The sequence below is a fragment of the Eptatretus burgeri genome, chromosome 4 (genome assembly GCF_056783735.1).
Source record: "Eptatretus burgeri isolate ZD-2024b chromosome 4, Ebu_testis_v1, whole genome shotgun sequence".
Classification (NCBI taxonomy): Eukaryota; Metazoa; Chordata; class Myxini; order Myxiniformes; family Myxinidae; genus Eptatretus; species Eptatretus burgeri.
Genome location: NC_140964.1, coordinates 114162560 through 114183010, shown reverse-complemented (window position 1 = coordinate 114183010; position 20451 = coordinate 114162560). Strand labels below are relative to the sequence as shown.

The following is a 20451-nucleotide window of genomic DNA, read 5'->3' as shown; positions in this document are numbered from 1 at the left end:
TTTAGTGCGATATATCGTTTTTGGCTCTCTCTCTCTCTCAATTGTGAAGAACCACTTTAAAAATGCTTTTGTCATATCCGGAGATGGATCTTCACCAAAATCGGATAAATTTGTCCTTGTGACATGTGCAACATCTCCACCAAGTTTAGTCCAAATCCGTCCATCACATTTTAAGATGTGCTGCTCACAGACAGACAAACAAACAGAGGTGAAAACATCACCTCCGTCCACCTTCTCTGTCAGAGGTAATTAGAGGGTGAGAGGCATGGATGTTGATGCAGGAATACAGTGGATTACAGTGTTCATCCACACAAGTACAAACCACAAGTTCCCCATGACATTATGTTGGAGTGTTTTATTGTCAAACCTGTTTACACTGTTAGTCTGTTGGCCAATGAAGGAAATGCTCTTCTTTTCAACGACAGCACTGGGAATTCAACAAGATACATATACATGCACCACTCAAGGTTCAAATGTCATTCTGAATCCTCTTCATTTGTGTGACTTCAAACATTTATAGCAAATCCTTGTCTCGGCATGATGGCACCTGCAAAAGAAGGGAAAATTCACTGAGGTTGTATTTTATGCTTATTCAATTCTTTCATTGATCATTCATATAGTTCACTGTAACTTACAATATTCTCATTCAACTTCATTCAGTCACCCTTCTCACAAAGAACTGTCTTCAAAAATGGTGTATACTTGGAGTGTGCAATCAGTTCTTGCCATAAGAATTCACTGAAGTGTTATTAAATGATCAATTGTCCCATTGCAGTGTTTACTGATCCAGAAGTGAGTTTCGATATTGCCGTGATGTACCAGATCGACACCTGCTCAAACGTAGATATGTACCTTGTTGTAGACAAGATGCAGGAAGTGTTGAACATCATGCTGCAGATGCTCAGATGTGAAGTATTCCACCCCAAAATGAATTGCAAGCTCGGCAAGGTTTCTGGAGTTTCGTCTGCTTCAATGCACATCATTTTCCATTGTATGCAACATGGCTGCCTTGATTACTCAGAGCTCTTCTGTTGTTTTTTTCGTCTTCCACTCTTAATTGGTTTTATTAGATGGGGATGAGTCATTGAGTGAAAGATTTTCTAATGTCACTTTTCTACATGACCCAAACCCTCTCCTTATGCATGGCGAATCCACCAGCAATCAAGGTTTTGCAATTTTTATTGTGAGTGCAACCACTTCTTCACTTCACCACACTATTCACGTCATTATTTTGGAATCAGAAATCCTGAAACGCCCCTTTGATGATACCATACTCTGTAACAGAGTGTCAGTGCTGCTGAAGCAGTTTTGTGGCACAGGTGATGCTGGGTGGTTTGTCATTGCCTTCCCAGCAGTGAGTCAGATAGGGATTTGGAAATTGGCTAGGGTGCCGGCACTAACTCACCTATTATTCGGGAAGGACACCGTGGGGGTTTCAACATCTACAAACTAATGCTGGCAAATGGGATGCCCAGTTTAATGTCCATCCGAGAGACAGCACACACAATGACGCCTCATCCTGGGTGTGAAACACCAGGGTGGTATTTTATAGCTGGGTTAAGATTTAAACCTAAGCGAGACAGCTCAGAGGCCAATGTGCATACAGATCTAAACTGTCCCGATATAACCCATGACCCCTTTAAATCAGACACAGGTAAACTTGCTCTTCTTCTTCTTGCCTTAATCACTTGCTCCTCTCACCTCTGTCTCAAGAAGTCACCCTCTTCGTATTTGAAATGCAGCTTCTGATTAATTTTGTCTTTTCCATGGATACATAGCCTGAAGAAAGAAAACATCAATTTTTATGTGAAAAAGACTTTTTTATAATATTATATTTGGTCAATGAATCAATTATTAAATGTATTTAAAATTGCGATTGTATGTCACAGTTGCCAATGATGGGGGCAAATCATACATGTACGGAGTATAGTCCATGTCAATGGTGCGATATAAAGTAGTGCAATAGGGCCACAGCAATTTACATAGCATTCGTAAAACTAAAGTTGCGAGCATGGACAAAATTAACATTCTTTATTACTAATTACTAATATTTATTTATTTAATAGTGTATATTAATGAGTTCAGGTTATAATTACAGTTAATATGTCATTATTTTTTATGTCCCCAAAAGTAGTGTCTACCTCGGAATTAGCGCTTCACACGCAGCGTGTAGTGCATGTCAATGTTGTGATAAAAGTAGTGTCATTACATGTCGGTTAGATTATGTGAAAAAATCAGCACCTGTACCCCTCTTGCATGCCAGAAACTAATCTATTGTCATGTTCTCTAACATCCAAGCAGATTTTTGATTGAACAGTCCATTTCGTGTGAACGTAATTAGGGATTACGGTCAACATATATTCCATAGGATGTATTTTAAAAGTATATATATATATATATATATATACATAAACATATATTAAAGAAAGACCCACCCACATATTTCACCTGTGAATGGAGGGAATAGTCAATCAGCTCTCAACTAATCAACTAACCTCCCATGCTCCTCGAGCCAAAACTGCTGTGTAAAACAATCAAGAAGGCCCACACAAGGTAAGTGCTTTGCTGGGGTTTCTCAAACCCTTCCCAGAGTTCATCCACAGCTATGAAGACATTCACATGTCTATTTATACATTGACTAATTTATACCAATTATTTATACTAAACCAATGATTTGATACATGGACTGCTTTTGACATTTGCACATGGCACATGCTTCGGAGCCTCAATGGTATGCATTGCTGTCTGCGCTGTCGCTGATGATTCGCCAATAAGTGATGAAACCGGTCCGGCAGCTGAGAAGGTGTATAGCATTGGGATTCTCTTGTGTGTACGATGTGTGAATATCTTTATTGCTGTGGAGGAACTCTGGGAAGGGTTTGATACAGCATAGCACTTACCTTGTGTAGGCCTTCTTGGTTGCTTTACACAGCAGTTTCGGCTGAAGGAGCATAGGAGGTGTTAATTTTTTTGTATGTATGTATGTACGTATGTATGTATGTATGTATATATATATATATATATATATATATATATATATATATATATATATATATATATATATATATTGTCATGGTGCTGGTGGTCCAGGTTAATACCCCTACCCAAATGGTGGTTACTCGCGGTTAACACCACCAACCCGAATAGCCGAGCAGTATTCCTTATTAGGAGGCAGACACGTTGATCCTCAGAGATTATAAGGCGCACAGGAGTGGTGGGGTGCAATGGCAGAGCGAGGGAGGCATGGGGAAGCACAGCACAGGGGAGTTTACACTCACACCCCACAACAAAGACACGGACACATCAACTTAAAATAACCGCGTAATTTAATGAAAATAGACAAATATTTACAAAGGACAATAATTCAGATATAATATTAATAATCGTGAGATAAACTAAAGTCTAAAGTCGATGCGCCTCTACACACATACTTAAATATGTCAAGGGGAAAGGAACTAAAATAAATTCGTCTCTATTCTGACATTTAGCTTGGTCCAGAGATGGTCTTGATGGAACGTGGAATTGAGGCGCTTCTATTTGCACGTGTAGACCCACCCAAAATGGTGCCAAGCCGCTCTCTCACAGCGTGAATGTTCGTCAGGCAATTCGTGAGTGGTATTCAACACCAAGGCTCAGAGACCCAGTGCAGCTTCTTCGTCGATCATCCTCACCGACGCCGTGGCTTTGCAGAATCGCGTCGTCCCCTTCGGTTACACCCACGAGGCCTCAAGGCCCATCCCATGTGACCAGACAACAGTCGATGACCAGCGTCTTGCTCAGTATGCAAGCCAAATTTCCTCAGCATGAATACGAGCATCGTGCCGTCTTCTTCATGTGTCAAAGGAAAGCCTGCATAAAGCCCTATTCTTACAGGCCATTTCCAACCTACGTTCTCTCTCGACTGCGTGCATCCTTCCTCCACACTCGTCCATTCCTCCTTGCTATGAGCTGCTTTCCCGTCCTCCCTCTCTCATCGCCCTGCCTCAATCGCCCTGCCTCAATCGCCCTCCTCTTCTCCCTTCCACTTACATCACACCCATCCATCATCAACCTTGGCAGTGTGACTTCACCCGCCGTCACCCTTGGAGGCGAGGCTTCTGCCTGCTTGGCATGTTTGGCTCACTTGTAAATGCAAAAACGTAGGAATAGGTTCCAGGGGGGCAATCACATACTCGTGGAACTTATTCTTAATCCCTATAGAATTAACACTGCAACACCCCCCAGTGTGGTGACACGTAACACTTAAGCTCACAGTTTCTCAACTTAAATACATCAAGATGTCTTCTCCATGTCCACGGACCAAACAACTTGATTCAATCCAAACTTTCCGATGAAATCCCTCCATCTGCTTCCACAACCATAACACTATATATATATATATATATATATATATATATATATATATATATATATATATATATATATATATATATATATATATATATATATATATATGTATATATATATATATATATGTGTATATATGTATATATATATATATATATATATATATATATATATATATATATATATATATATATATATGTGTATATATGTATATATATATATATATATGTGTGTATATGTATATGTATATATATATATATATATATATATATATATATATATATATATATATATATATATATATATATATATATATATATATATATATATATATATATAGTGTTATGGTTGTGGAAGTAGATGGAGGGATTTATATATATATATATATATATATATATATATATATATATATATATATATATATATATATATATATATATATACATACATATATACATATCGTCGACCAAGAATTAACAGGGTCCAACTCCACTTTTTTAAAGTTTGAGAAAAATGAAATCAAAAATTCAAAATGGAATTGCCGCTATCTCATAACATTTTATTTTCATATCGTGTGCTGCATAACAGGTACATATAAAGGTTACATAAAATAATGTTACTTAATTTCCTCTGTTGCCCTTCTACATGGACTTCTTCTAAATTTGAATGAAATGTCAGATTGACCCTGTTAATTCTCGGTCAACGATATACATACGAGGTCCATCTAAAAAGTAACGGGACTGAGCCTGCTGTGTGCTCCACTTACATAACTTGAATGAACGGGTTGCGTCACAGTCTTTCGCAACATTCCAGCAATATATGTGATTGGTGATGGTTGACTGCACTCATTGTGTGATTTTTTTACAGGTCGTGCTTTACACGTTGTCTCGTCTGAGTCGTCGCGCAATGAGTCATGAGCAGAGAGCCAATCTGAAGTTTCTTGCCAAGCTTGGCAAAACACCTTCCAAATCCTTCGCAATGCTGCAGCAAGTCTACGGGGAAGAAACGATGCCACGTACATGTGCATTTGAATGGCACAAGAGGTTCAAAGAGGGACGGGAGGAGGTTGAAGATGATCCAAGGTCTGGAAGACCTTCAACAAGCAAAACGGCGGACAATATCGAGCGTGTGAAGCAGATGGTGCACTCAGATCATCGACTCACGGTGCGGATGATTGTTGAGGAACTTTCCATCAACAAGGACACTGTCTGGGGCATCATCGCTGAAAATCTCGAAATGCGCAAGGTGTGTGTAAAGATGGTCCCCAAGCTGTTGTCCGAGGACCAGAAACAGCAAAGAATCACTGTCTGTCAAAATATTATCGAGCACCTCGAGGACGATCCAGACCTGCTCAGGAGAGTCATTACTAGCGATGAATCGTCCAGATTTGAATACGATCCCAAGACCAAGCGGCAGTGTAGTCAGTGGAAAATCCGGCATCACAAAGACCAAAGAATGCAAGGATGTCGAAATCGAAGGTGTCAAGGTGATGCTCATCACGTTTTTTGACATCAAGGGCATCGTCCACTTCGAGTTTCTACCACATAGTCAAACATTGAATCAATACATGTCCAAGGAGATCCTCCGGTGCCTCATGTGATCAGTTGGAGAAAAGAGCAGCGATCTATGGAAGAACAACGCCTGGGTGCTCCACCATGACAACACCCCTGCTCACAGTGCCCTGGACATCCGACAGTTTCTGTAGGAGAGGAACGTGCCAATTCTTGAGCAACCCCCGTATTCGCCAGACTTGCCCCCTTGTGATTTTTTCCTATTCCCCAAGCTCAAGGGGGTGATCAAGGGGACCCAATTTCCTGAGGTGGAGGCCATCAAAAGGGCCATGACGATGGAGCTCCGGAGGATTCCAGAAGAAGCCTTCCGGGGGTGCATCGAAGCGTGGAAAAAGAGGATGGATAATTGTGTGAGACTGGAAGGAAACTATTTTGAAGGGGACAACCTGTGATTTCAATATATTTTTCGGAATAAAATTTCTGTGAAGTCAGTCCAGTTACTTTTTAGACAGACCTCCTTCATATATATATATATATATATATATATATATATATATATATATATATATATATATATATATATATATATATATATATATATATATATATATATATATATATATATATATATATATATATATATATATATATATATATATATATATACAGAGGGTGTCCCCAAAAAAATATACAACTTTTAATCTGCAAAGAGGATGGTCATAACATATCTTTTTTTAAAAGATATATGGCTCGATAGAAAGCTGAAAGGTTGAGTTTATTGTATCAATGTCAAAATTGCCACCAAAATTTAAATTTTGGGATAGAATCGTCGTTTTCTTTTCGACCACATGTTCGAAGTAGCCTCCACGTTGTCCGATCACTGCCTGCAAACGCGTTGTCATGTTCTCCATCACTTTGGGAAACGTTTCCTGAGGAATGTTTTGGATTTCTCGGTGGATGTTTTCCTTCAGCTGATCAAGAGTCTGAGGCCTCGGGTTTCCATAGATCCTGTCCTTGAGATACCCCCACAAGAAGTCTGGAGGAGTAAGGTCAGAGGAATATGGTGGCCACTCAACGTCTTCGTAGAGGGAGATAAAGCGGCCCTCAAAATGTTGGTTGAGAAAACGCCTTGTTTCCCTGGCTGTATGGGGCGGTGCCCTATCCTGCTGAAACCACTGGGTTCTCATCTGGATCAGGTTGTTTCTCCTACGGGCCTGAGTACGTAGCTCAGGCAGATAGAATTCCTGAATCAATCAATCTAATCGATTTTTTTGAACTCTGAACGACCGCCTGCTCACCATTTCCACATTTTCTTCACTACGACCTGTCCTCTTCCGACCACTGTGACCCTTGTGAAAGTCACAGATGGTTCCCACATTGGTAAACTTTGCGATGGTGCACTTTATTGTCCGAAAGTTTGGTGCATGGCGCAAGTGGATACCGAAATGTCTCGAGTAAAGACGTTGCACCTGTATGACACTTTTCAGCTGGTGCCAAAGTTCAACAATTTTCGTCCGTTGTTGTACGGTCAGTCTTGGAGCCTGGTGTTGGCGCAGTGGTTAGGGCAGCGGCTTGGGATGCAAAAGGTCCTGAGTTCAAGCCCCGTTGGGCCACTGAATTAATACACCAGGGGGTTGACTCAGCCTGTCATCCTTCCGAGGTCGGCGAAATGAGTACCAGTGTACTGGGCCGGTGTATACCCCGGTTAAAATAGGTGTTCCATATCCCTGTGTCGTAAGAGGCGACCAGGGTTGCGTCAGGAAGGGCATCCGGCGTAAAACATGTGCCAAATCACTATGCGGATCATACGGATGCGGATCATACTATGCGGATCATATGCGGAGCAGCCGAAAGAAGAAGAAGAAGTTGTACGGTCAGTCTTGGCATTTTTCTGGTGCTTGCTTGGTATCAAAATAAACTTCAGGGTCTCTGCAACAAGAAATGAAGCATTAGTGACAAAATTACTGCTTTTTTAGGATCAAACGAAGCATTTTAAAAGTTGTATATTTTTGGGGACACCCTATATATATATATACATATATATATATATATATATATATATATATATATATATATATACATTATGTATATATATATATATATATTATGTATATATATATATATATATATATATATATATATATATATATATATATATATATATATATTATGTATATATATATATATATATGTATATTGTTACGGAAATGGCCCTTATTGGACTAGTAAATATAGGATTAGCTCAATTCCCCCATTAAATGCATGTATAGCTAGGTTGTGTGGGAAAAAGGGACGTTATATATGTGTCGGGAGATGTAAGAGACTGTTTTTATGTTCGTACAGTGGTGGTGAAACAAGAACTCCCTCTTATTCCTACCCCATCCTAGTATATGCCCCTCTCAGTCGGCTGAGGGGGTGTGGCCTGGAGAGAGCGTGTGGCTTGAGGGAGGAAGTGACGCGAAGGGGAAGGGTTTTGGTCGGATTCGCCGAGAGAGGCGTGCTCGTGGAACGAAAAGAGAAAACGAGAACCTCAGGCTCAGGTTCAGTTTTGGCGGATTTGGAAAACTGCAGGCGGTTGAGGGGCGGGCTCGTTTCTCGAAGGAAGCGAGCGAACGGAGGCTTCGTAAAAAGAGTGCTCGTGTCTCAAAGCGAGCAAACGAGAGAAGAAACGAAGGCTTCGTAAAAACGGTCGAGTGTGTGGAAATAGTCGCTCTCGAAGCGTGCTCGTGATTCTAAATGAGCGAACGAAGGAGTTGAGTTTTGAGAAATGGCAGTGGGCTTTTGAGAGACGGCCTGCACGTCGAGGATTCTGCCGTGAGAGGGACGGCAGCCGGCTTCGAGGCGAGAAAGAAAAAGGAAAGGCAATGGTGAATCGGCCGGGAGAGAACGTTGAACCTGAGGGTCGAGTCTGCCATCGGCCGAGAAAGAAAAGGTGATTCGACAGAGAGAGGAACTGAGAGGACGAAGCGGAAGTCTGTCTCGATGCGGGAAGGCAGTAGAGGAGACGCTGGAGCGTCTGACGGTCCTTACTCACCTCACGGATGGACACGTCGATCCGCCTGCGGAGCCCGGCACCTCGATTTGGGCCTTGTCTGGTGAACGGGCCAGGCCTGGATTTGTATACTTGTGTGGCTGAACCCTGGAGAGAGATCGGCTGAAGCCCATCGTTGATCTGGCGGACTTGTGCCATCGACATTGCGCGGGGCCAGAGCGCGCGGAGACCGAGTGCGTGAGATCTGCGAAAAAAGGACAAGCGCCATTTTTGCCACGCGGCGTGGTTCGAGCTGGGAGTTCAAATCCGTGGACATCTGCCTGTTGCGAGCGACATTCGTGCTTTTGGACACTGTCCTCTCATCCATGAAACCTCACCAAGTACTCTGTCTTGTCTTGCATGCATGCTGTTTGTCTTTGTCTGCACGTGTTCTATAAGGCATATTTTTGGTAGCGACCCCCTCGAAACCTGTAGACCGTGGTTCCCTAGTTAAGAACAGGTTGAGGATTATTAATAAAACCATTGTCGTGAATTTTGCTTGTGCTGTGATCCCCAATGTTCCCCAATAAAACTGGTTAATTCGTATGAAGTTGCCGCTATGGATTAATTTGTGTCGTGTCGAGGAACGATCCGTTTGATTGGCATATAACACCAAAAATGGTTACAGACTGGCAGAAAACGCTCGGCATCTGACAAAACCAGTCTGTAACCAGGAGTTCTATTTCCCCAACTGGCAAGGTACAAGGATTACGTTGGTATCGCGATTGAAGGCGCGTGACCCGAGGCCTGTGCTGAGCCGGCCGGCGTTATAGATCCCGGAGACAGCCGGAGTAGGTTGAGAATCTCTCCGTCGCTGAATCCTTAACAATATATATATATATATATATATATATATATATATATATATATATATTTATATATATATATAAATATATATATATATTGTTTTATTTTTGTTTGTTTTTTGAGAAAAATTCATGCCTATTCTTTTCATTTCCTTGTGGGCTTCACTCTTGCCTCGGAACCGGTTCCTGAACGATTGAGTTGGGCTGGAACCAAACCCACTGATTCAAATTATTATGAGACCAACTGATTTTCTAAACGTGTATCGAACAGAAAAAGTATGGGAAAACAGGAAACATTACAATTATTATTTATACCAAAACCCCGTATGCTCACCCATAGCATCGGACGAGTGGTAGCTCCTTTATTATCTACGTCCTTAATGGCCTCGGATATTCCTCAGAAGAAAGACCAGAAGAGATGACAGGAGCGAAACACCACTGCTCCGTCCTGCAGGACCAAACAAAATATAAGTGGAAAAATGTGGCCTGGGGAGAACAATTGTGGAACACAAGCACAAGCCAGCACTATCGAAGGCAGGTCCGAGCGTGGCATTATGTGGGAGCTTGTGGAAAGCTGCAGGCAGGGTGCGTCTTGTGCACAACTCCCAGACATTGACACAGCTTCCTGTGTCAGGTTCCGGAGCATATCTCTCCCCGGTTCGCACCACCCTTTATTGCCTCAGCCCCCACCTTCATCCGTGACTCCCGTGGCCACACCCCGCACGGTCGTCATTGGCCCGGGACTCAGTCCATGGGTGGGGTATCCCACTATGACCTGTCACCTCGATCGGTGGTGCAGGTTTAGGTGGTGATGGTGGATTTTCCTGCCTGAACTTGTGCCAATGACCTGTCTGATCGTTTGAAAGAACATATACGACAGATTACAAATGGATTAAACATGAAAAAGGTGTCCAGGGAAAGTGATTGTGGACACATGTTGGGCAAGAGGATCGCAGCTTTCTATACGCATAACGACGCATAATCCGATATCAGAATTAAATTACCTCACGCTTATTCAAATACATCCACCAAGGGAAATAACTCTCATTATACTATGCAAAGTTACCCTCGAGAAGGCAGTCCCACAACACGATGAAGTCCATTTGCTTGTGTTCATATCACAAGGTGTTATGCTGAACGTGTTCTTCCAGGAGAAGCAAAATACTTCCACTGAACCTTGAACGCTGAATCACTTTAAGATTATCTGTCAATCGAGCTGATGAATGAGAACAGTTAACCCTCACTGCAGACACCTTTATCCATGTCGAAGCATTTGCTCATATTTTTTCCACAGTGGTTTGGGAAATAGGCAATTCAAATCATTAATACAGGTAATATGGAAAAAGTAAAAGCCATTTAGCCCATCATGTCTGTGCCATATCCACAATGCAGAACTCTCACCTACTTTAGGCAGCACTAATTATGCAGCAGAGGATTTGGCCAGGATACAACAACAGTCAACTCTTTTTTTGAAAATACCTTCAGAGGATCTTTAACGTCAATATTTTAAATAGAGACTGGAAAACCAGTTTTATATCTTCCCATTGAAAGGATGGCACATGTCAATATGTACCACTTTCTTCTAGAATTGTATCAGAATGGTAATTTTTATTTTCGTCCAACTATGTGACGCCTCAAATACAGACAAGTTCATTTATTAGTGAGTGTGCTCACGACTTGAATCTTCCTTCACCCTTAACTTTCCTGCCATAAACTCATTGTCTTACTTTTGTCTGTTGCATCATAAAGGTAATCACATGCTGAAGCATTTGCCCATCAGTTTGGATTTTATCACAAAGTTATTTTTTTAAAATTTGTGTCATTGGTATTTACACGTATCATGTTTTCCAAAACATATCTAAAATGAAATGCAGTACAGGATAAACAAGATAAAAGTTTGAAAGTTGTCAATATTGTGTGTAAAAACTGAATTATATAACGTAACAAAAATGTGCACTCCATCAATGTTTTGTCCAAGACTTAAATTAATGCTTAAAACCGTTTTGCCAACTTTTTATTTGCAGACTGTGTACCATTGTACAGTTTGAGAATATTACTGAAGGCGTGAGGCAGAATTTCCAAAGCAATTACCTTTCAATGTTCTCTGTGTAATTGCACTCATTTCCGATAGTTGAGGTGGTGTGTCAGGCTCCGCTTTGTGTTGAAACTGAAACATGCCTGACGTCTACATGAAAGCATTTCAGTGCCTGGTGTTAGCTTAATGCCCTGTTCTTCATTGCATGGCCTAAATTCAGCATGGACCCGAAGCGCACTGCATAGCGCACCAGGAAAGAGAGGTGCTTGCAAGAAAAGCCGGTGGCATCCCCTGGTGGCCTTAAAGTGTGGCCCCTGATGAGCAGCCGATAATACACAAATGTGAAAACGCCCTCTCATGATCCGCCATAAATGCTATCAAATTGACCCAATGGTTTCAAATGAGTGTTCCAACGCGAAGCATAAGAGTAACATAACTACATCAAGATATGGTTGCCATATACAAACAATTATGCTTGCAGCCCAGTTAACCGTTGATGTGAAATAACACCCTATTTCCCAGCCGTTTGCAGAACCAACGTGTTTTCAAAATTACCGAGGCAAGTTTTTTTTCCACCCATCACACGCAGCTGTTTATAAATATTAATGTTTGGAAACATATCCCTGAAACGTCTATATAAATGTAACGTTGTTTATCGGTGAAAGTTACTCAAGGTTTTTGGGTTGTATGCAGTACGAACTGAAGTCGGTAATCACACCAACTCCAACCTGCCGATTCCCGAAGTGTGTGTGTGTGTGTGTGTGTGTGTGTGTGTGTGTGTGTGTGTGTGTGTGTGTGTGTGTGTGTGTGTGTGTGTGTGTGTGTGTGTGTGTGTGTGTGTGTGTGTGTGTGTGTGTGTGTGTGTTGTTCATAAAGCATAACATATCCTCTGTTCACCCCCCTGCCCCCACACCCCTCTCTCTCTCTCTCTCTCTCTCTCTCTCTCTCTCTCTCTCTCTCTCTCTCTCTCTCTCTCTCTCTCTCTCTCTCTCTCTCTCTCTCTCTCTCTCTCTCTCTCTCTCTCTCTCTCTCTCTCTCTCTCTCTCTCTCTCTCTCTCTCTCTCTCTCTCTCTCTCTCTCTCTCTCTCTCTCTCTCTCTCTCTCTCTCTCTCTCTCTCTCTCTCTCTCTCTCTCTCTCTCTCTCTCTCTCTCTCTCTCTCTCTCTCTCTCTCTCTCCCCTCTTTGTCCCATCCTTGCTCTACCCCCTCCCAATACAATACAGCACCCTCCTCCCTCACCTCTCTCACTCTCCCTCCCCTTTCTCTCTCTCTGTCTGTCTATGTCTCTGGACATATCTGGACGGTGGTTATGTCTGGACGGTGTTTGTCTCCGGACGTGTCAAGGCAGTGTTTGTCTCCAGGCGTGTCCAGACCGTGTTTATGTCCGGACGGGAGTTTGTCTCCGGACGCGTCTGAGCAGTGTTTGGCTCTGGCCAGCTTGGCTCCAGACATGTCTGGGCAGTGTTTGGCTCAGGAATGTCCAGGCGGTGTTTGTCTCGGGACACATCCAGGCGGTGTTTGTCTCCGGACGCATCTGGGAGGTGTTTGTCTGCAGACACGTCCAGGCGGTATTTCTGTCCTGGCGTCTGGGCGGTGTTTGTCTCCGGACACATCCAGGCAGTGTTTGTCTCCGAACGTGTTCAGCGATGTTTGTCTCTGGATAGCTTGGCTCAGGACGCGTTCGGGTGGTATTTATGTCCTGACGGGAGTTTGTCTCTGGAAGGGAGTTTGTCGCCATACTTGTCTGGACAAGAGTTTGTCTCTGGATGGGAGTTTGTCGCCATACTTGTCTGGACAAGAGTTTGTCTCTGGATGCGAGTTTGTCTCCAGATGCATCCGGATGGGAGTTTGTCTTCTGGTGTGTCTGAGCAGTGTTTGTGTCCGGACAGCTTAGCTCTGGATGCGTCCAGACAGTGTTTGTCTCGATGCGTCCGGGCAGTGTCTGTCTCTGGACAGCTTGGCTCCAGATGCATCCGGGTGGTATTTATGTCCAGATGAGAGTTTGTCTTCATACTTTTGTGGACAGGTGTTTGTGTCCAGATGGGAGTTTGTCTCCAGACACATCCATATGGGAGTTTGTCTTCGGATGTGTCCGAGCAGTATTTGTATCCGGGCGGGTTGGCTCTGGATGCGTCCAGCGGGTTTTGTCTCTTGACGTGTCTGGGCGGTATTTGTGTCTGGGCCGTGTTTATAGTATGACTGGTAGAAAATGGATTTCTGACATTATTTTATTTCCCTCTTCTCTGTTATTCCATGCAGAATCATTTTGATGAAATGGTATGAATCATAATTAACACTCCACCGCACGTCTTCCTTCCCTTCCTCTGACCTCACACTGTCTTCCCTTCCCCCACCCCTCCTCGTTCCCCCACCCCTCCTTGCTCCCCCTCCCTCCTCCCTCCTTTCCCCTCCACCTCTTCACTCTCTCCACTCTCTCCCTCTTCCCTCCCCCCGTTTTTTTCCCCTCCCCCCTTTTTCCCCCTCCCCCCTTTTGTTTTCTCGTCAGCAAAGCAACTGGTGGTATTTGCTCGTATCGATTAATTACCAGGCGATTCTGCTGCTTATCATTTGTAATAATGGGAGCCAATCCTCATTCCCCCACCTTCCACCATTGTCATCTACCAGAAAAACTTCGCCAATGTTATTATCCTTTTCTATTTAGTTTGCAGTGTCACACATCTCCCAAGAGGTGGGTGAGTTTCCTGGTCATTGGAATAAATGTTACTTTTTTGAGTCAGATGCTCTTTTAATTGGGGAAAAACTTTTTGACTCCCCTTCATAATTCTGAACCATACTTATGGTAGTGTTTTGGATCCATTAGTGCATCTGTTCGTGTTTCATGTGTAGTGGATGCATTCGGAAGGAGCTGGAGAGGTGCTTGCAAGAAAATGCAGATCCGGGATTGCACTGATGCCTCCAACAGCAGAGTGGAGAAGGTTATTTTATTTGTTTGTATCTTTTTATAACGTGGATAAAACGAGTGCCCAAATTGATAAAAGTTTCAAAGAAACTTTATACCTTTGGATTGAAAATTTACCGATATCTCAAGATTATGAAGACGAAGCCTGGTGTTGGCTTCGTGGCAAGCGTAGCTGGCTTGGGACCTTCGGCTCCTGAGTTTGAGTCCTGTTGGCTGCTGAATTAACACCAGGTGAGGTTGACTCAGCCTGTCATCCTTCCACGGTCAGTGAAATGAGTACCAGTGTACACAGTGTCAGTGGCATAGTCATGCTCCAACAAAATGATAGCTTCCTGACAGCCAAGCTGCCATTCGCAAGAAGAAGAAGAACATTGTGAAGACTGTAAAAGTACACCAAAATTCTCATCCTACTTGTCATTGGAAATGTTTCCTTAACAGTTTGGTGTGGGCATAATTATAAAGCCAAGTATCTCGGACTGAATGAACAGTAGCCCAATACCTTATCGAGCAAAATACCTGTTGGGTCGCCATGTTTACGCTAATGCCTTGTGAAGTTTGTCTTTAGCTGTTAAATAGGCTGATGGTGGTGCATACCAAAATGCTAGGCCTTAGGCCTGCTCTAAACTGGCAGAGTAACTTTTATATTTCTGTGCCCATTTGCAATAAAAAGCTGTGGTCAACAGATGGGAGACATTGAAGTTGCAGCTGTCATCATGGGTGAGAGATGATTACCCTTATGATCTCCTTTCTTGAAATATCTGCACAAAGCAGAAATATCTTGAAATATCTGCAATAAAAAATATTTTCAAAGCATCATTTCAATTGCTTAAAATAGTTGAGCATTATTTACAATTACTTTGATGTAACTTCAGTGTAAGTTCTAAACATTAATTTTTTTGAACATTTATGAAGAGAGAACAGCTGGCTTGTGGACAGTTTTGAAAGCCAGAATGCTCCATGATGCAAAACCCTGCATTACGCACCAGGAAAGTCGTTTAAAAACGACTAAGCCCATGAAGTTGCATCTGTTGTCTGCATGTTTTTATTTTAGGTAACGATTACATCCAGTAATTCTCAATTTTTGAAAATGCTTTGCTTTACCTTTGTGCTTCCACAATCATTGCTTTTTTTATTTTTCTTTGACCATTTTTGCAGGCCCAAACTCTTGTTCAGAACTTCTTTTATAAGCAAGAACAGATGCTTCGCAGGATGGATCCTAAACCTATCATACACTACATTGCTGGGAGTTTGACCATGGAGAGGTTGTATAATTGCAGGCCTGGTTATGGCATCGATAACAAGAAGCATCACACCTGTTCAAACTGCTGTGGTGAGTGGCTTGTCTTCAGGATAGATTCAATAAACGACGGTAACAGACATCCGCATCTGAAACACCAAGATAGACGAGGCATTTTTCAATGCTTTTATTTTCTTTATTCCTCTCCTGCTAATGCTATCACAAAAAAAATTACACAAAATGAATGGTCATTTTAAATATATTTTTAATTTGCATATATTATGTGTAGAATTGTTTATTCCTGCATTTTTACCAAATCACCGTTGGAATGTCTCACATGGTATCAGTCGCTGCTACAGCTGAAAAGGCTGAGGTTTTTTTTATTGAAGCCTGACAGCAGCTCCAAAGCAACCACCTTTTGCGCACAGTGTTTATTGACTCTACCAACGAAGGTGGACAGAGGTTATGTTTTCACCCTTGTTTGTTATCTTGCCAAAACGAAGTTTTTGCAAGATATGTTAGTCAGCCTGTATGTTTTTTTATTTTTATTTTTTTGTCTGTTATCATGTATCGATCGCTCTGCAGAGCACAGTTATCATTGGAAATTTTTGTAACTTCGCATATCAGAGTCCTATAGAGGTCCCTTTCAGCGCATAAAATTTTCAAGGTCAAGGTCAAAGGTCAAGGTCACTTTGTCGCAAATCAGGGGAGTCGACGAAACCCTTATTTTTTGAGTAATTTTGATCGGATCGTCTTCAAACTTCATGGGAATATAGTTCATGGTCTGGCGCTCAGCTGATTAATTTTTGGTGGCGATCGGCCTTAACCTTCATGGTTAGCGCTGGAGGTCGAAAGTTTTTGACCCCAAGGTCAAATTTTGAAATCTTAGATACCATATCGAGTAATACCTCATAATGAAAGCGCTTGATAAGTGCTTTCCAGATCTGTCAAAAGTTTGATGCTATGATGTCATTTGATGACGTCATGAAGAAAAAACGGATTTTTCATGAAAATTTTATTTCCTCAGTTCTCATCAAAATCTCTTGCTTTCATGTACAATGGTCCTGGAGAGATACCATTAACCGTACGAAAATATAAAGGTCAAGGTCAAAGGTCAAGGTCACAAAAAGGTCAAGCATCAAGGTCGACGAAACCCTTATTTTTGAGTAACTTTAATCGAATAAATAAGTCACTCATGTTCACATTTCGGCAAGATACTGGTCACCCTGGGGGTGACATTGGTTTTTTATTTGTTTGTTTGCCTGTTTGTCTGTGAGCAGGATATCTCAAAAAGTTATGGACGGATTCTGGTGAAACTTGGTGGACAGTTTGGGTGTGTGATGAGGACGAATTGATTCGATTTTTGTTGAAGATCCGGATCCGGATCGGAGAATTTTTTTAAGTGATTCTCACTATTGAGAGATGGGGCCAAAAACTATAAATTAGTCCGATATCGAAAAAAAGTTATGGATGGTTTATAATAAAACATGGTGTATGAGTTGGTTAGGTGACAAGAACAAGCTGATTCGATTTTGGTTCAGATCCAGATCCAGGTCCAGCCCATCAGTGGGATACAAAACGTAAAACTGTTCAGTCTGGCGGAGGTATAGGCTCTACCGAGTGCCTTTCTAGTTAATTTCTTTATTCAGTTAAGTTCCACAAATCTGTTGTATTAAAATAAAGTGCACACCTTTTAATAGGGTGCAGTCTCATGTCATGGGCTGTGATTAATTTTTTGTCAATGAAAAATTACATTTTAAAGTTAATTTTATTAAAAATATTTTTTCTTGTGTTGTTTCACAGGTTGATGATTTGCACTTTGTTGTTTCACAGAGTGAATCCTCCTTATGCTTGTTCTGTTTCACAGTGTCATGCCTTGTGTTTTGTTGTGTATCACCTGGTTAATCCAGGTTTAGTTGTTTGATAGGGCTAATCCATGCATATCACAATGGTATGAATTGGTGTGTGCTGCAGTTGTTTGTCACCCTGGATCATACAGTGCCACACACGAATCCAAGTGTCAGGGATGTGAAGACAGCGTCACTTACGGGGAAGTTACCTGTCGACAGTTTGGAAAAGACTTATAGATCTGTCTGCCGAATCTTCAATATGTAAAATAATTGTTTTTGACAATGGTATTACTATGACAAAGGTATAAACCCAATACAACAAACAACATGGTCTCAGTCCCTGCTACAGCCGAATTAATAGGTGCTGTGCTATATCACCATTTAAACTTTGATATCATTCATGCACAACACGGCTCTCGCTTTTAGATGACATCGTTTATTACATATACATGAGACAGGGCTTGGGGGAGGAGATTTTAGAATCATAAAATTAAAATTGATCATCATAATACAATTTCAGAAGTGTCTGTGTGTTTGTTTGACTAATATGCACTCCTGAACCACTGGATGGAATGAGTTGAAAAATGTTGATTGTACTTGGGGTGTGCACGAGAGGGTATGGAGGTGGAGGTGGTAATTAATATGGTAGAAAGGGTTTGGGTGCGGGGAGGATCCCAATTCTCTTTATTTAAATATGTATGGAGGAGTGCAAGACAAACTGAAGTACGCCAATTCTGTGGGAATTATCCTGTCTGTCAGGACGGGGTCTTCGCTAGTTCAAAGAAAAGTGGATACACCAGAATAGGTGTGATGTTTCAGATCCACCAGAATTCCAGTTCAGTTTTTCCAAAGCAGCTGGACCAGAAGAAGGGGCATGCAAGAGGCCAGGAAACTCCCAAGCATCTGGCCTGCGATAAAAGGTATAAAAGCATTGTGTGCACCCAAATCACCATGTCAGTCGAACGTTTAACATGGTGACAAAGGATGGGATTATGTAAGGTGCACAGAAAGTTGGTTGGAGTTTTTGCAGCCTAACTATTGGTCGTCCATCAGACGGTGGTCACCTTGGGTTAACCTGAGGCGGTCCCTTCAGGTGGGTGCCTGGAATGTCTTATCCCTAAGAGAGGATGATCACCTGTCTCTGTTATCATCTGAGCTCAAGTGTTTCGGTATTGCAGCACTCTCTGAGGTTCGGAGATCGGATTGTGGCGAGATAATGGTGGGTGGTTACACCTACTATTAGTCTGGTCGCTCTGATGGTTACCATACTCAAAGAGTTGCTGTAGCAGTGTCCATTAAGCTGACTCCAATGATAATTGAGGAAACACTGGTCAACGAGTATATTTGGCCCAATATATTTTTGAGATATCATGCTATATATCGTTTTTAAGCCCTATCTCTCAATGGTGAAGAATCACTTTAAAAATTCTAGGAGTCAGATCCGGATCTGGATCTTCACCAAAATAGAAACAATTCCTCGAGTTCACACACCAAACCTGTCTCTCAAATTTCATCCGAATCCGTCCACAACTTTTTAAGATATCGTACTATATATCTGTTTAGCCCGATTTCTCAATAGTGAAGAAGCACTTAAAAAATGATCAGATCCGGATCCGGATCGTCACCGAAATTGAACCATTTCTTCCTTGTCCCACACCCAACATGTCCACCAAGTTTCATCCGAATCTAGTCCACAACTTTTTGAGATATCGTGCTATATATAGTTTATGGTCCGATCTCTCAATGGTGAAGAATCACTTAAAAATTATTGTATCCGGATTCTGATCTTTACCAAAATCGAATCATTTCGTCCTTGTCACATACTCAAGCTCTCCTCAAAATTTCTTCAAATCTGTCCACATCCTCTTGAAATATCCTGTACACAGACAGACAGACAGACAGGGGTGAAAACATAATCTCCATCTACCTTGGGTGCCGGATGTAATAAAGTTGATTTTATGTTCTTCAAACAGGAAAATGAGCCTGGTGTTGCCTTAACGGTTAAGGTGTTGGTTTAAAATCTTTAGGTCTTGAGTTTAAGCCCCTGTTATCCAATTAAAGAACACCAAGTGGGTTAACTAAGCTTGTCATCCTTCTGAGGTTGGCAAAGTGAGTACCAGCTTACTGGAAACGCGGGGCCCTGCATCAGCAGCACAGCCACACTCCCAGCAATGATGCAGCCAACAACCACAGGCTCCATACAAAATAATAACTCAAGAAAATATACTGTACTTTATTTTACGTTCTTAACTCTTTTATTCATGAAAATAAATGGCACAAAACAATTCACAAACATGCTCATTAAAGGTAGAGTTTGGACAAATTTTAAAGTTGAAATTGCAAACCCTGTTTTCCCCATTACCCCCTAAGTTTGCGGTTCACGGGGATTTTCAAAAGTGTAACCCCCATGAAGGACAATGCCCTCCTGTATTCATTTGAACACTGCGTGGGGTATCGTGTTCGATGAACTCTCCAGTTTGAACAGTGTTTGAGACTTAATGGAACCCGAATTGCTTGTTGTCTTTTAAGAAAGGTTGGAGGAAGGATGAACGCCCGTTGAGCTGTAGGAGAGTAGTACTTACCCTGCTCCCCGAGAAAGATAACACTGGGGAACAAATTTTTTCTTATTATCTGTTTCATGAGATTTTTCAACTTATTCTCTGTATTTTTTCAACGCTGATTTCAAATCTGAAATCTGTTTTCCTCTACATGCTC

At 41.8% G+C, this 20451-nt stretch overlaps 1 protein-coding gene across 4 annotated transcripts in view; it reads left to right on the top strand.

The window, feature by feature from the left end:
- The window catches only part of LOC147028924 (zona pellucida-binding protein 2-like), a 51472-nt gene extending 33222 nt beyond the window's left edge, over positions 1 to 18250 (top strand). For 2 of the 4 annotated variants that reach the window (XM_085879811.1, XM_085879810.1), the window contains 4 exons: positions 776 to 991; positions 14577 to 14665; positions 15805 to 15979; positions 17861 to 18250. In XM_085879811.1, coding sequence (XP_085735937.1) covers positions 776 to 991; positions 14577 to 14665; positions 15805 to 15979; positions 17861 to 17973 — 593 coding nt within the window. In that variant the 3' untranslated portion in view covers positions 17974 to 18250. Of the gene's footprint in view, positions 1 to 775; positions 992 to 1158; positions 1184 to 14576; positions 14666 to 15804; positions 15980 to 17860 lie in introns of all 4 variants that reach the window. The other 2 variants (XM_085879812.1, XM_085879813.1) reach the window with 2 other exon arrangements.
- The last annotated feature ends 2201 nt before the right edge of the window (positions 18251 to 20451 follow it).